The sequence below is a fragment of the Chrysemys picta genome, chromosome 3 (assembly GCF_011386835.1).
Source record: "Chrysemys picta bellii isolate R12L10 chromosome 3, ASM1138683v2, whole genome shotgun sequence".
NCBI lineage: Eukaryota > Metazoa > Chordata > Testudines > Emydidae > Chrysemys > Chrysemys picta.
In genome coordinates this window covers 115,251,642-115,265,108 of record NC_088793.1, presented here as the reverse complement: position 1 = coordinate 115,265,108, position 13,467 = coordinate 115,251,642, and the positions used below count along the sequence as shown (strand labels likewise).

Sequence of the window (13,467 nt, the reverse complement as noted above, 5' to 3'; positions counted from 1 at the left end):
GATTGTTTCTTTTCTTCTTAATCAAAGCAGGGAGCTTTACAAGACAAGGAGGAGTGTGAGTTGGACTTGGTATCCTCACACAGTCCCAGTGTCCAAGAATGGCTGGCACAAGCACGAACAACCCGTTCCCAGCAGCAACAGAGCAGCCTCCAACAACAGAAAGTTAGTACTTTGTACTTCCCATGCACCAACCAAAGGGTGGATATGGGGCCATGTTTCCGCCACCTCTACTCACAAGCCAGCCAAGCTACCTAGCTACTGAGAGGGAGCCATGTTGAAGGGTTTTCTATAGCACCACAGAATCTAAGACCCCAGTGCAGCAAATTACTTAAGTATGTGCTTTAATACTTTCTGAATCAGGGCCTAAAAGTTTTGTGCTAGCATGCTGCATTATCCTGCATACCTGGAACACTAAAGAGATTATGCTCCCCATCAAAGGTCTGATAGAGCCAGCCAGACCAGATTAAAGATGACTTTGTGGTTATGGCACTGAATGGGGACCCAGGAGGTTTGTGTTTTGTTTCTGGCTCTGCCCATTATATTTCCTGTGTACACTTGGGCAAGTCACTTAATCTCACTGTGCCTCAGTTCCCCATCTGTACATTGAGGATAATACTTGCCTTACTTCACAGAGGTGTTGTAAGCATACATTCATTAGCGTTCTGAAGTGCTCCACTGCTGTCTTGATGGGGACAATAGATACACACACCCTTGTGGTGTCATAGTTTGGCATGACTGAGTCATAAGTAGTATATTGGGTTTTTTTGAGATTACTCACCTTAATAACAATGAGGGGAAGGCTATGGACATCAATATCATTCTGGGAAGGCTGTGGGCATCTATACACATCTCCTGAGCATTTATTTGGATGGCTGTCCAATTCTGATGGTTAAGAGAGGTAAAAACATGCATAGTATACGCATGAATTTACAACAAGAAAAAAAAACAACCTATTAACATAGCTGTCTTTGTTCTCTGTTAGGAGCTGGAACAAGAGCTGGCAGAGCAGAAGAACCTGCTTCGTTTAGTAGCAAGCCGTGGAGAAGAAATCCTAACCCAACACTCTGCTCCAGATGGCCGTCAAGCTAGGTGAGCTTTGATACATTCTTTTTCAGCAGGGATCCCTAAGCCTTCATACTTTGGCTTCCTTGCTTCTGTCTGTTTCTTCCACATCGTGTTCTCTAATTTTTGTTCTGTCTGTGTTTGTACAGAGCCTAGCACAATGGGGCCCTAGTCCATGCCTGGGGCTCCTAATAATACTATCCTAGACCATTGTGATCTGAAAGCATTATCTTATTAACAGTTGAAGTGTCTATAATTTATTTTCTCCGCATTAAGTTAATTAAGACTTTTATCTTTGGCTCCTGGAGTGTTTCTTGAATTTTGAGCCTTAGGGTGAGCTTCTCACCCTCACTCTGGACCATTTATGCCAGTCCTTGGTTCAGGCTGGGGGAGAATTCTCCCTGGCAATAACTGAAGAAGACAGATACAGCCTGCTTGAGGATTCCCGCAAGCCTTGGCTTGGGAGCATGCAAGAGTGGGGCTGGGGAAGGTGGAGAGTCCTGGATTTCCATTTGCTGCAAAGCTGGCCATTAACAGCCCTGGGGGTGGGGCAGGTAGGATGCCATAAATTAGAACAGCTCTCAGAGCTGCTTAAATAACCCTGGCTCCTGCAATATGCCAGTATCTGGGAGGCATAAAGGTGGCTCATAGGATTGCGGAGCAAAAGCTTTGATGCTCAATATTAGGGATTTTTACATCAAAACCAGTGTGTGTGAAATGACTCAATTTGGGAAGAAGGCCAGTTACTCTCAGCAGTTTGTCTTCCTCGTGGGTTAGTGTTTACAACAAGGAAGTATAATAATTTAAAGTAAATTGAAAATCTCCCAAGTTTGGGATTCAACCCAGTCCTGTAATAGTTGTGGAACAGTTGTTTTCCAAATAGCCACATTCACAGCCTTACCCTTGAACTTGGTTATAAAAGAAGGGGGAAAGTTGAACTTAACCTTTTATTCACCAAGGTTCAGGTAAGATGGCTGACATGAGGAGAAGTAGTGCAGGATACATGTGGGGGAAACAACTCTCTCTCACACAGAGAGAGAGAGTTGATCCAAATTAATAACTAGTAATTTAAATAACAACAGCTTCTCATTCTTTGAAATAAAAACTGATTTAGATTTTAAATTTGAATGTAATATATTTTTCATCAATTTGGGGGTTATATGTGTATTTCTATTAGCTTAGATAAGTGTTTTCAGCTCCATACAGTTCATAAGAGTTGAACTTGTCTGGTTATATTTGAGTATTTATTTCTGTTCTAAATGTATCCTTCATATTACTGCCTGAAAGCACAAGTAAAAGCTTTTTTTTTTTAAAGGCCTTTATTTCAAAATTGAATTATGTGAAAAATCAAAATTGAAAGGGGCAAGAAACACCTTTAATTACAATACTTCCTGTATAGTTTGAGCTTAACTTGTATTTTTTTGTCACAGTGAGAAGCCTGATGTGTTATCTCGGGAGTTAGGCTTGGAAGGTGAGACTCCATCAGCCGAAGATCAAATGAAAATGAAATGGGAAAGCTTGCACCAGGAATTCAGCACCAAACAGAGACTGCTGCAGAATGCTTTGGAACAGGAAGAGGCACAGCCGGTAGCTATTTTTAATGTCTACGTGCGCTCTTGTATGAAAAGCTGAGCACACACAGTACAGTTTATGCACAGAAAATGCCTTATGTAGAATACATATATATAAAAGTAGTCAGTTCAAGGAGCATAAAACGTGATTTTTGTAAAATTTTACAAATTAACCAGAATTGAAAGTATTATTAATCCCAGACAAAATACTTTGAACCACATGCTTCCATACATCTGAAAAATCTATAAAACGTCTAGGAAATTATGGACCAAGTCCTGCTCTCATTTATTCCAATATAATTCTGTAGTCGCTCAACTCAGATCAATTATGTTATGCTGGGGTGAATCTAGAGTAAATCAGAGAAGAATTTGGCTCTATGAGTTTAAACTCATTGGGTGGGATCCTGGTCCCATTCAGTTTATTGACCTCAATGAGGCCAGGATTTCACTTATGAGGTTTTACTGCAAGAGATAAATGGTTCAAGATTTGCGTGGATCGCAGATCACCTTCACTTTAGACGTAAGCAGAACCATTTGTCAACTATCCAAGGATCTGGCTGAGATTAAAACTAATTATTATTATTAGTTTATTTGTATTTTAGTAGTGCCCAGAGGCCCCATTTAGGATTGGGGCCTTCCTGCGCGAGATGCTGTACATATGGCAAGAGACAGGCTCTGCGTGAAAGAGCTTGCAGCCCAGTTTAAAGTGAAATGCAGCAAGTGTGTGCAACAAACAGAGAATGACGAAAGAAGAATAAGAACAACAGTGATGAAGGCTCATGTTTATGTAGACTCACTCTGGGCTTGACTCAGCTCGCATAAAACCTACTGAAAACTTTCCCATGGATGTTAATGGAAGCTGGATTGGGCCTTATGTGCAAATGTAGATGGTTTTGTGATTTAAAAATATGGTACAATATAAATATAGTCAGCAATCCTCATTGGCATCTCATTTGTCCTGATTAATTTAAAAAAGCTGAGCACCCACTATTTTTTTCCATGGGTGTTCCAGCCCTGGGGCACCCACAGAGTCAGTGCCTATGCAAGGTAGAGAAGAATTTGTCTAGCTTCAACTCCCAGCCATTGGATTGTGTTATACTTTTTCTCTTGTTAGGCATTGGCTTAGTGCTCTGTCCCAGAATGGTGTAGTAACTGTAGCTTTCCAACATATAAACAGTATTACTACTTCAGCATCTCTGGGTATACATATCTCATTGCTAAGTCTAGCTCATCTAAACTGTCCATACATGCTGTGAACCTCCAGTGTGAGCAGCTTTCATGCAATATGAATTTATAACAGCGGTATGTGTGTGACTTATTTAATGGTGTAGGGGCTCCTCAGCCGGTAGTACTATCTATATTTTCGTTTGAGAGATCCAGTGTACATCAGAAATACTCTAACCAATACTTCTCTCCTAACAGCTTTACAACAGACCAAACAGACTGATGTCTGGCCTACCCTTATATAAAGGGGAAGGACAGGCGCAAGATAAATCATCATTTGAATCTATACTGGTTGGTTTGAACCAGGCCTTTGAAGATGTTTCATCTCAGGTACAGTGGCATTGTTTGTTTTTAAATCTAATTTTATGCAGAGCTGCTATACAGAGTGAACACTCCTCTAGTTCCCACTTGGCAGTGAGCTGGCCTCCCTGAACACTAGAGAACCAGTGGACATTAGTAAGGTATATAAGGCTTCTCTGTATGGAGACAGTATGAACTGACAGACTTTCCTGTCACTTTGGCACCTTTCACACAGGCTGGAGGAGCAGAGAAGGAAAGCCTGCACTTAGAACAGAAGCTGTATGATAGCGTCTCAGCCACCTCTTCTTGGCTAGATGGTGTTGAAGAATGCTTGTTTGTTGCTACAGCCCTGCTTCCGGAAGAGACAGAAACTTGCCTGTATAACCAGGAAGTAAGTATTTTTAGTTTTCCAATCAGATTCTGTTTTGCTTTGTATTTTAGTGAGAAGTAAGACTCTAGAATAATAGTTTTGCATAACTGAATGCAACTGGAAAACTCCTTCCAGTTAAGACTCTCCCCTTATAAGGATGAGGGACTTCACAAAAGCAGACGTCAACAAACGTAGAGAATTGGTAGGTAAGATACTATGGGAAGGAAATCTAAGGGAAAAAGGAGTTCAGGAGAGCTGGCAGTTCCTCAGAGACAATATTACAGGCACAACAGTAATCTATCCAGATGCAGAAGAGAGAGGATGACTGTATCAGCAGCTCTTCAATGATCTAAAATCAGAAAGCAATAATACAAAAAGTGGAAAGAAGGACACATTGCTAAGGATGAGTACAAAGAATAGCACAAACATATAGGGGTAAAATGAGTCGCACCTAGCAAGGGACATAAAAGGCAACCAGAAGATGTTCTAGAAATACCATACGAGCAAGACAAAGACAAAGGAGAGTGTAAGTTCAGTACTTAGTGGGAAAGGAGAGTTAATAACGGCTGACAAAAAAAGGCTGAAGTATTTAATGCCTATTATTTTTCAGTCTTCATTGAAATGATTAACACAATTAATATTATCAACAAGGGGGAGGCAACATAAGCGAGAAGATGGTAAGAACAGGTTAAAGAACATTTAGGGTATGGCTACACTTGCAGATGTAGAACTCTGTGAGTTAAACCAGCCCTCAGAAAGCGCAGTTAGGAAAGCGCTGCAGTGTGTTCACACTGTCAGATTCAAACGCACTGACGTGGCCACGTTAGCAGCTCTTGCAACGCCACAGAGAGCAGTGCATTTTGGTAGCTATCCCAGCATGCAAGTAGCTGCTACGTGCTTTTCAAATGGGGGAGGGGGGTGAAGTGTGACAGGGAGTGTGTTGTGTGTATGTGGGGGGGGAGAGTGGGTTTTTGGAGGGCTGAGAGCATGTCAGCATGCTGTCTTGTAAGTTCAGACGGTCGCAGACCCCCTCTCCCCCCAGCCTCTCTCTCTCACACACACACACTCACAGCAAGCAGCATTCCACACTATTGGCTTGCTTTGTCCTGGAGCAGAAAAGCATGCCGGCTGTCAGAAACAGAACTTTGAAAGGGCATATCCGCATTCCTTCAGCCGAGTTCAAAACTATGACAAGAGTGGCCACTTGACATAAGGGGATTATGGGACATTTCCGGAGGCCAATCACAGTGCAGTAATGCAACACCTCGTTCACACTAACGCTGGGGCGTTTCAGCCAAGGCATAGCAAGCATTATGCTTCTCATGGCGGTGGATTACCAGGAGCGCTCCAGCTGCAGAGTCCAGGCGCTCTAAGTGCCTTGCCAGTGTGGACGGGTCATGAGTTAGGGTGCCTGGGGCTGCTTTAATGCACTCTAACTTGCAAATGTAGCCAAGCCCTTAGATATGTTAGATGTATTCAAGTTGGTGGAGCCTGATGACATTACCCCTGGGTACTTAAGGAAGAGCCCAAGCAATCTTGGAACCATTGAGAATTCATAGAGGATGGGTGAGGTCTCAGAGGGTTGGAGAAAGGCAAAGAGAGTACATATGTTTAAAAAGGGGGAGAAGGAGGACCTGGGAAATTATAGACCAGTCAGCCTAACTTTAATATCTGGAAAGATACTGGAACAAACTATTAAGCAATCAATTTATAAGCTTCTAGAGGATAATAGGGTGATAAGCAATAACCAACATGGATTTGTCAAGAACAACTCATGCCAAACCAACCTTTTATTGTTACTGAAAATATTTCCTGGGCTTTTTAACATGGTTTTAAAGTTTATTGAGAATGAAGGGGTGATAGTTACATTAATACAGTAGGTCTACTTGCTAGTGTCTAATTCCAAAAATTGTTCTGTTCTTCTATAAAAACTCCAGTCTCTTGCCAAAGATATCAAAGAGATGTCAGAAGAAATGGATAAGAACAAGAATTTGTTTTCTCAAACATTTCCCGAGAACAGTGATAACAGGGATGTTATAGAGGGCACTTTGGACTGTCTACTGGGGAGACTGACCATGCTGGAGTCAGTAGTAAACCAGAGGTGCCATCAGATGAAAGAGAGACTTCAGCAAATACTCACCTTCCAGGTAGGTTGCCAAGGACTTCTCTAGACCCTCCCCTATGTCACTTTATCTGTTGAAAGTTTTGGGGGTTTATTAGCGAATAGAATAAATGGGTAAAATTTCCACATGACAAGTGGAGTTTTAAGACAGGATTTTCAATCATGACTAGAGATATTAAGTGCCTCCGTTTTTTGGAGTCTGACTTCTAACACCTTAAATAAACCTGACTTTCAGAAAGTGTTGAGTATGCACACTGTGATGTCCGTCTCAAGTTGAGTATCCAAAAATAGAAGCACACAAAATCACTAGTCCCTTTAAAAATTTGGGCCAAAGTTCCAACTCACATTATTGTTAGCGGAATCGTTGTACATATAGTTCCCCGTGTGCTACAGTGAATGTTCATGCAATAATGCATGGCACACTTGTTTGGTATTACAATAAACAGCAGTCTTTGACTACTATACCTAAGGGGGGGAAAAGTAACTATAGCTTTCAGATTTCTAAGGTACAAACCGCATAGTGCTTTGTTGATAAGGTCGGATACAGAGCAAAATATATACCAAACATTAGCCTCGTTTTGATATCTGCCTTCTCAACTTTGTTTACACCATCCCATTATCCTTTAACAGCTCCTACCTCAAGTGTCCTATTGTGTGAAAAACTCTGTGTACATAATACCCTCACCCTTTATTCACCTAGAAACTTTTTCAGGCATCGGGGGGTTACTGCTATCTTCTCCCCTTTTCCTGCCACATAAAGCCTACACTGCCAGTCACTTTAGTAAGTTTCTTACAGGAATTAGAACTTCCAGCAACTGCTGTAAAATTGGTATATCCAATACCTCTGTCTCTGTTTAGATCAGGATCACAAACCGAATGACTTTTTAAAAAGGATTTTCAGAACGTTCAAGAGTGAAGCAAATACAGTATCTGTTTTAGTCACATAAGCCTCGTTGTCTCATCTTGAATGAATATCTTTATTCTACATATATTTGGAACTCCCCTCAATACACAACCTGTCGTGTTTCTTTGTTTTAAACTCCAAAACCCATAGAGATGGTTTGCTCTGGCACAAATGAAACAAACACTAGCAACAAGTGTTAGGTGTAAAACGCCTAACTGATAGAGAAAAGAGATCAGAAGTGTATATTGTTGCAATACCATAGGTACTATTGTATAAGAAGTCATCATATGAAAATAAAAATAAATCACCATTATTTTCTCCCTTTGCTGGGTGTCTGAAAATGTAGTGATGTTGCTGATGCTTTCCGGTATTGTGAGCATATCTAGGATAAATATGTGAACAGAGAAATAAGCACGAAGATTGATTGAGGGTAGTTCTGAAAAACAACAAACAGATTAAAATGTAGTTCTGCTCTGACAAATGACTGAAAATGGCAATATTGGGTTCCATGTTTGTTGTGTCCCGTTGACTTCCATGTTAGATTTGCTCAATTTACAGGCAAAAAGATTTTTTTTTCATAGAAAAAGAAGAAGCTTGGTAGCTAAAATGAGCGATTAGAAGCATTTGAGCTGTCATTTATTCATTTTTGTTAAATAAGGCATTCTTAGGGGAAGTATGAATTCATGTTGTCGAATTGGAATGGAAAGAGCCCACATAGGTTTTTTTTTTTTTTTTCTCTGACCGTTACGCTTGCATAATTATGTCCCCTTTTTTTGAAGTTGTCGACAGTGTCACATGCGGTTTTAAAGCACTTTGTACATCTAACATCTAATTGTATGTATTTGTGTTCATAATTCCCATTCTGAATACATACAAGTAACATACCATGTTCTGAAAATTTAGTCCATGGTGTCAACAAGTGATATACTCTTGTTTGGGAAGAGACTAATGTTTAATTGCTGTGAGTTATGATTGGCTAACTTTTTTTCTTTTAAAACTTCATTTGAACTTTATTGTCTCTTATAGAATGATCTAAAGCTACTGTTTACATCATTGGCTGATCACAAATACATAGTTCTGCAGAAACTAGCAGAGGCAGCTGAGCGACCTGAAATGGAACAAATGCAGGTATTATCAAATATCTATTGTGAACAAGAAGAGCAATGTGAGTATGGTGAATGCGGAGAGATTTTCTGCTTGGGATTGAAATAGTCTCTGTCGGACAACAACCAGGTGTTTGGAGGAGGAGGATGTTTATAGTGTGTACATTGTATGTGAAAATAAAATGTGTGCATGTCCAAGAATGTACTTCTGAGTTCTGCAAAATATTAAAACTTCTAAAATAGAAGGAGCATGGAATACACACACAGAAAACCAAGACAGCTAAGGAGATTCCTATAGACACACAGAGACCATCCAAAAGTGTGGTCATTTCAGTACAGACAAATTAGAAGGATAAGTTTTTTACCTAGATCTCTTCAGTATGTTTTGTCTTGCTGGTGACTGATTACAAATAAGTGGCATGTTTTGGTGCTCTGAGGTGTTCAAATCCTGACCTCCACATTCTGTGTTTTTCAGCCTGAGGAAAATATGCTCTATCAGGAAATGTGCACTGAATAATTAATCTTAACCTAGATATCTTTTGTCCCATGTTTTTGTTATTCCTGGTATTGAAAACAAGCTGGTGAATGTAATGTGCATCAATGACCACTTTCTGGCTTTTTTGTGGTAGGAAATAGGTGGGAGCAGAGATGTAGTAGCAAAGTGATTTGCTCAGGTACTACCGTGATGAGTACCTATATGAGAAACTAAATAAATAAACTGATTCTGGCAGTCACTCTGCCTGTATTGGAGAAACCTAAACATAATGGTTCGAAGTTCTCCAAAGAGCGGCTTTTGAAAAACTCATTTGGTTCTTGCTCCAGCATCTGTTGCTTGATGCCAGCAAGTGGGTAGGGGTTAGACATTAGGCATCACACACCCTTACAGTGCAGGGAGTGTTTAGGTCTGTATTCTGACAGGCTCATGCATGGTGTGTTGAGTAGTTCCCAGTACCCTTCCTCCCTAGCTTACCTACCCAAAAAAGGCAGTCAGAATTTAATTCCCAATATATAAAACACAAGGAGGGAAGCAAGTAGGCAAGGAAACAGACTGAAATAGTATGTTAGCTCAGCTGATAAACCTAGACCTTTTAATCTCAGTGTCATGGATTCAAGCCCTGCACTGGGTAAGTACAGTTTTAGGGCCCAATTCTGAAGTCAGTAGAACTGCTCACATCCATAAGTGTTTGCAGGATTAGATCCTAAAACTATACTTGCTCGGTGTTTCTAGAGGTCAAAGGGTCTGTGCATGTGAAATATTGAAATACCAATCACTTGTATAAATGGTTTCAGGAGAGGAGCCTTAAAAAAGAAGGCTGGCTTTGTGGTTAAGGTACTATACTGGGTCTCAGGAGATCAGCATGCTACTTCTGGCTCTGCCAAAAACTTTCTGTATGATCTTCAGCAGGCACCTGAGGTGAGATTTCAAAAGGCATTGGCCTCACTGCTTCCACTGAAGTCACTGGTAAAACTTTCATTGACTTCAATGAGAGAAGAGTTAGGCCATCACTGAGAGTCTTGTAAATCCAACTCTTAGTCACTCAGTTTCCCATCTACAAAACGGGGCTAATTATACATTCTTACCTGACAGCAGTGTTGGGACTCATAATGAGGATAATTGCAAAACGCTTATGTTCTTCGTTGGTGCAACATCAGGGTCATTGCAAAGTAAATTAATTGTTTGGAAGGTTTCTAATATAAACATTATATATTACTAATCAGTAATACAGAACTAGAATCAGATTTTGTTTTAAACAATTCAAATATAACATTCAGTGTATGTGATATAAAAGTGCCATGCTGTATTTCTTCAGGTTATTCAGTTTCCAGGGTTCTCAGTGAAACACCATGAATACAAAATTCACAATTTAAAAAATGGGGACAGACTAATACTTCATATCTAAAACGGTTCAAGTAGATGGTAATCATGTAGTGCAGGTAAAAGATTGTTCTGAGACCTTCTAGCTAAATGTTGCAATTCCCTGATACAGGCTATACTACAGGCAGAAGATGGTCTGAAGGAATTGGATGCTGGAATCAGCAAATTAAAGAAGCGTGGGGACAAGCTACAGATTGACCAGCCTTCCATGCAAGAGCTATCTAAGCTCCAGGTATAGTTCCCTTCCAAAGAAAGGTACATTATAATAACTACCTACTGATATTGAGGATATTTGTAAACTGCCCTTATCTTTATTATACATGGGGCAATTTACAAAAATATGTCTCAAAGAACTTCACTGTGTATAAAAGAGATTTATGATTTTCTTCATAACATCCTCCTTGTTTTCGTATTTAACACTTTTGTAGCATCACCGACCTCGATCCTGCAAATCCCTACATGCTTAACTTCCAGCTTATGTGCAGTCTCATTGGCTGCTCAGGTGAACAAAAAGTTAAGCATGTGCACGTTTGCTGTATATTGGCCTCTGTTCTTTCCAGAGCTCTGTGACCTCTATTATGTTCCATCTGAATTGAATTATTTCAAAAAGATATGCATCTATTTTCTGTAACCTGTGTGTATCTCTACTGTTGTTCAGCTTGCAGGACTATATATTAAGTATTCTTCAAAATAGCTATGCAGGGGTAGCACATTCTAGAACTCGATTAGCTCTTCACTTGCTGGATCCTTTTGGGTGGGGAGGTGAGGACAAAGACCTAGAAATCAGTAGGACTAACTCAGTGAAGGTGCATGGGAACAATGAAAGGGTAATATAACTGTCACTTACAATGAAGTGATAGTAAATCTGACGCAAAGGAAACAGCTAAACTTTAGAGGGGACCTGGAGATTTATTAGCTCAACAAAACAGCCATATAGTCACAAAAGACAGACTTTAATTGCTCATGTCCATGTTCACTGAGATCTAGTTAGAGCCTGCAGTTCCTTACCCTTCAGGAAGGTGAGAAATCCGTCTTTCCTCCAGTCATCCTGCCTGGTTACCTATGAACTATCTATTTTGACTTTTCTCTTTTATAGGAGCCTCTCCCAGCATGCATCTCTGCTAGCTCTCCCTTTAAATCTGGAGACCCATCTGCAGCCTTAGGGTAGTCATTTTGCCTCTCAGCACTTCAGACTGCAACTCTTTCTTTTCTAGCTCCTCTTATAATTGTGGAGTAGAAAGGAGTAATTTTAAATTGTTGGACACTAATTTTATTTTTAAAAATACTTCAAAATAAGTAGTCCAGAGAAACAAGCCAGCTTTTATTAGTTGTTTCTCTTATTGCCAACTCATGGAGGTTTTCCTTGGGTTGCTTTCTTACTGAGTCATCTCTGTTGTTCTTAGCTGTCTGTGGTAAAGATGTAAAGATGGACAGGATGAGCTGTGGAGTGGTTGCTTTTTGTGGCCCTAGGAAGGTAGGGAATAGCCATAGTGCACACACATCTTCTCCACCAGGCAGCATTTAGTTACAGCCCTTATGCCAGCATTCAGTTCTGCATTGGCCGGGAAGGCGCTCTACGTAGGGAAAATTTTAGGGGTCCTTTTCTGCTGATTGTAAGGGCTTGTCTTCATATACAGCGGTGCACCGCTGTAGCGATTCAGCAAAGACATGCCTTTTCCCGTCAGCGTAGATAATCCCACCTCCCTGAAAGACAGTAGTTATGGCAATGGGAGAAACTCTCCCATCAACCTAGTGCTGTCCATATGGGGGGTTCAGTCGGTATGACTGTTCCTCAGTGACATAATAAATAATAATAAAAATAAATTAATGGAGATATCCCATCTCCTAGAACTGGAAGGGACCTTGAAAGGTCATCGAGTCCAGCCCCCTGCCTTCACTAGCAGACTAAGTACTGATTTTGCCCCAGATCCCTAAGTGGCCCCCTCAAGGATTGAACTCACAACCCTGGGTTTAGCAGGCCAATGCTCAAACCACTGAGCTATCCCTCCCCCCCGATAGCTATCGGGACATAGCTATCCCGATATAGGTTTGTAGTGTAGTGTAGTGCTAGAGCAGTGTAAATGGGTCTTGGCATAATTGAGACTGAAGCCTAAGGTGTCTGGGTGTGTCCTTTCTCCAGTTGCTCTACTACTTAAGCAAGGCCACTTCAGTTAACTTCGTTCTTAAACACAGGGTCTCAAGAGCGGTGCAGTACTCACCTGTTTTTCTCTTTAAACACTGAGCTGTTAATTTGCCAGTGAGTTGTGTGTGTCTTCAATGTCCGTTTATGCCCTCTGCAGGTTCCCAGCTCAGATACTTAGGCCAGGACTACACTCCAGACCTATATCAATATAACTATGTCACTCAAGGGTGTGAAAAATCCACATCCCTGACCGACATAGTTATACTGACCTTCTCTGCACCCTGTGTAGATAGCGCTATATCAGCAGGAGAGCTTCTCCCGCCAACATAGCTAGCGCCTCTCGGAGAGGTGGATTAACTCTCCAGTAGACGTAGTACATCTTCACTGAAGCACTACAGCGGCACAGTGAAGACCAGCTCTAATTATGGTAACATTGTTTGAATATAGTGAGTACATTTTCAGTGTGTTGACTTATAAGTAATGTGTTCAATAAAAGTATGCATGTAATGAGGAATGCTGTTGTTGCTTGTCTCCCAAGGACATGTATGATGAACTGATGATGATCATTGGATCCAGACGCAGTGGTCTGAACCAAAATCTGGCCCTCAAGGGTCAGTATGAACGAGCTTTGCAGGACCTGGCTGACCTAATAGAAACTGGCCAAGAAAAGATGTCAGGTGACCAGAAAATTATTGTTGCTTCCAAGGAGGAGGTCCAAATGCTACTAGACAAACACAAGGTAAAAACAACATATGCATTTTTAAAAAAACTGTTTATTTGAAGGCTAAGTAA

General features: G+C 40.8%; 1 protein-coding gene across 21 annotated transcripts in view; it reads left to right on the top strand.

Annotated features, from left to right (window-relative positions):
• Positions 1-13,467, top strand: part of SYNE1 (spectrin repeat containing nuclear envelope protein 1) — a 488,794-nt gene that overhangs the window by 370,053 nt on the left and 105,274 nt on the right. For 14 of the 21 annotated variants that reach the window (XR_010599728.1, XR_002889944.3, XR_010599727.1 and 11 more), the window contains 9 exons: positions 28-162; positions 983-1,089; positions 2,493-2,649; positions 4,056-4,187; positions 4,393-4,548; positions 6,465-6,674; positions 8,580-8,681; positions 10,645-10,764; positions 13,214-13,414. Coding sequence is in view for 18 of the 21 variants with exons in the window: in XM_065588833.1 (XP_065444905.1) it covers positions 28-162; positions 983-1,089; positions 2,493-2,649; positions 4,056-4,187; positions 4,393-4,548; positions 6,465-6,674; positions 8,580-8,681; positions 10,645-10,764; positions 13,214-13,414 (1,320 nt within the window). In the remaining 3 variants the exon portion in view is untranslated. The remainder of the gene's footprint in view (positions 1-27; positions 163-982; positions 1,090-2,492; positions 2,650-4,055; positions 4,188-4,392; positions 4,549-6,464; positions 6,675-8,579; positions 8,682-10,644; positions 10,765-13,213; positions 13,415-13,467) is intronic. The other 7 variants (XM_005301411.5, XM_065588836.1, XM_065588837.1 and 4 more) reach the window with 1 other exon arrangement.